The 3,233-nt window shown below is 56.9% G+C and overlaps 1 protein-coding gene across 2 annotated transcripts in view; it reads left to right on the forward strand.

Moving 5' to 3' along the window:
- Positions 1–396: 396 nt before the first annotated feature.
- The window catches only part of CHD5 (chromodomain helicase DNA binding protein 5), a 22,618-nt gene continuing 19,781 nt past the window's right edge, over positions 397–3,233 (forward strand). For both annotated transcript variants that reach the window (XM_057375602.1, XM_057375601.1), the window contains exon 1: positions 397–713. In XM_057375602.1, coding sequence (XP_057231585.1) covers positions 519–713 — 195 coding nt within the window. In that variant the 5' untranslated portion in view covers positions 397–518. The remainder of the gene's footprint in view (positions 714–3,233) is intronic.

Below are 3,233 nucleotides of genomic sequence, written 5' to 3' on the forward strand. Positions count from 1 at the left end.
TGTTGTTTGAGCTCAGAAATTTAAAATAAACACATAGGCCTAAAGCCACGTCGAGACTGGGTGGGATGCTGGGTTGCACTGGGTTTGGAGAGATAATAACAGGAAGGGGAGGTGTGTGCTGGTGCCTTTGCCCAGGGCTGGGTCCCTGAGCTGATGTGAACAGCCCAGAACAACCTGGGATCTGTGGCAGCCTGGCACCCATTTTCCACATGAACCTTTCCTGCACTCACTGTGTTTTTGTGAGCTCTACCTGGGAATCAGAAGGTAAAAGCCAAGTGCTCCCCCAGTGTCTGTAAGCCCAGGTGAGCAGGAGCAGCAACACCAGGGGTGTTCCCATGCCTGTCTTCTGAGAGTGCAGTGTGGGCTGCCCACACCTCTGTGGCAGGAGGAGCTGGGCATGGGAARAGCTGGGRCTGGTGGCACCAGCAGGGCAGCTGGTGGTGTGAAGTGCTGCAGGAAAGGCCACAGAGCTCTGTGTCTTGTGGCCTGAAACTGCTACTCAGKTGTGCTCCTCTGTGATGATGAGCCTGGTGTCTTGTGCCTGTGCAGTCCGTCCACGTGAGCTGTCCCTTTTGTCCCCAGAAGAAGATGATGGGGTGCTGGAAGGACTGGATGAGTTTTTTGCAGAAGAGCAAGTCGTGGTACAGAAAAAGAAGAAATCCAAGAAGCTGAAAGATGGCAAGGCTGCCAAAATCAAAAGGAGAAAGAAGGAGGTAATGCTGCATTTTCTCACACTGCTGAGGCTCCTCAGCCATGGCATAGAGGCAGCAGCTCCGAGTGCTGCTGGGAAGCGCCTCTTGGGTCTTCATGGATGGAAAGGAGAGTCATTATTGGGGTGTTCCCGTGCTCTCCCAGCCCTGGGAGGTGACCCAGCACCAGGGCATGGTGCTCTTACCCAGTTTGACTGCCTGGGGTGGCAGTGTCACCTGTGAGTGGTCTCTTGGGGGGAGAAGGGGACTCTGTGCCTCCAGGCAGTGATGCTGGTGCCTGTCCTGCAGGAGCAGCTCGGCTCTTGTGGGTACATCTGTGTGTGCAGTGGTACCTTCTGATCTCAACCCATGTGTTGAGATCCTCCTGGCCATGCCACAGTGTCTCATCCAGGGGACAGCAGTAAATCGTGCCACCAACAGGGCATGCGGGGCTCATGTTCCCAAGGAGGGAGATGCAAACCACCATGGACTGGGGCAGGTCTTGGAGCTTTCTGTGGATACTGGTATTAACCACGCTCATTCCAGGTGTTTGCAAGTGAGGCTGCATGGGCTGCTAGGATGTGRCACATGGAAGGACTCTTAGGCCTTTTGTGGGTAAATAAAAGTGAGGATTTGTGTCCTCGAGGATCAGGCACCGAGGCTGCACTGGAGGTGCCTTGCTGGGTTGASAAGGCTGTCTGGCACTGCTCCCAGAGCCCAGCTCACTGCTGCACTGCTCCACACGGGCTCTGCACCTTGCTGTTCCGTCCCCAGAGAGTGCTGGACGTGAGGATAGGAGCAGACATCTTATGTGCTAGCCCTCTCCCCTGCCTAAATGTGGAYAAGCTGCTGGGAAGAAAGGGYGAACAGTGAAGGTTCCTTAGCCCCYTGCTTCYYCTGCTGYAGCTGGGGAGATGCTGCTCATCCAGCACAACTGGGCAYGTCCTCCCCTTGCCAAGGCAGGGCTGGGTGTTGCTGATCTCCCGAGGGAGCTGTGCACAGATCAGCTGGGTGGTATCGCATGGAAGTGCTTGTGGTATGGGAGGAGTAATGAGCTGGTRTAAAGACAGGTGATTCCATCCTGGTCTGCCTCTTGCAGAAGTCGTGGCCCTGAGGAAGCTTGTGTTGTGGCCATGATGCTGTTCTCTTTCTGCAGATACCACACAAAACTGGCTCAGGCCCTCTGCCCCCTCTGCCTCTCCCATCGTTAGGCACAGTTTTTTCCCTGTGCTGTTTTCTGAGAGGAGGAAAATWAAACACATCTCCAAGGTGTTTTTACCTCTGTCCCTGCTGTTGCCTGAGCCCAGCAGCTGTGTGTGCAGCTTGGGCTGAGCTTGGCTGCTGCCGAGCTGGGGCTGGGGAGGAAATAACAGGCTCAACACATTCTTTTTTTTTTTTTTAATTAATGCCTTATGTGGGCAGCTCTAACCAGCTTTGGTTCTGCTTGTGGGAGACTGTCCCCTCATCTGTCAAATCCAGGGAAAAGCTGGTGCTGTTCGTTGGCACGAAGTAGCCCCAAGGCTGCCCTTGGGGTCAGGGGATAACAAACAGAGGACCTTGAAGGGGGCTTCATTTTCCTGAACTTCTCCTCAGGAGTTTTGGGGACAAATGAGCCTTACCCTTGCCAGAAGTGGGTGGGAGTGAGGTGCAAGCCTGGGTGTGAGGGCAATGGCTGTATCTGCTGCGTTCCTCGGGCTTTTTGGGGCTGTGGGGCAGGAGCAGTGCCGCGGAAATTCGCCGGCACCAGCCGCAGTGAAGCTCACGGCGACGCAGGGATCGGTGCTGCAACCCCCGGAAAAAAAAAAAAAATCCGCGCGGAACAGCCGGGCTCTGGTTGGAACTCAGCGCAGGCAGATGAAGGTCCTTGGCAGGGAAGGCAGCGGAGAGGGAGATTCAACCTGTACCGCAGCAGTTCCCATGGAAACCAATTATCCCGTGCCCAATTCCAGCTGTTCCTAACCCCGTTAAAGGAGAGGCGCGGGCTGCTCCGAGCCGGGAGGGACCGGCATCCGAGCCGCGATGGCCACCGAGCCCCGGCAGCCCCGGGGGATCCGCGCCCGGCACCGGGGCGGTGGCTGCGGGCAGGAGGGGCGGACGGAGCCGGGATCGGTGCTGGGTGCAGGGTGCTGTCCGCGGTGCTGCTACGGTCCCCGGTCCCTCCCGCCGAGCCCTGGTGCTTCTCGGTGTCCCCGAGGGATGGGATGACATCTAGAGGGACCTGGAGAAACGCGAGGAGGGGGCGCATGGGAACCTCGTGTAGTTCAACAAAACCAAGCGCAGGTGCTGCACCTGTATCTCGGCAACCCTCGGTGTCAGTCCAAGCAGGGGGATGAGCAGTGGAGAGCAGTCTTGCCGAGAAGGGCTCGGGGGTGCTGGTTGGTGAGAGGCTGGACATGCCCTGGSCATGTGTGTTGGCAGCCCAGGAGGCTGCCTGAGTGCTCCACCCAGCACATTCCTTGGGATGGTAATTCTGTTACCATCAGTGTTGTGCAGTGGATCATGATCTCTCTCAGAAATAAGCAAAAATACCCCCTAGCAGTCCCT

This window comes from Malurus melanocephalus, unplaced genomic scaffold (genome assembly GCF_030028575.1).
Source record: "Malurus melanocephalus ecotype Western Australia unplaced genomic scaffold, MMel_1.1 scaffold_253, whole genome shotgun sequence".
In the NCBI taxonomy this organism is placed as follows: domain Eukaryota; kingdom Metazoa; phylum Chordata; class Aves; order Passeriformes; family Maluridae; genus Malurus; species Malurus melanocephalus.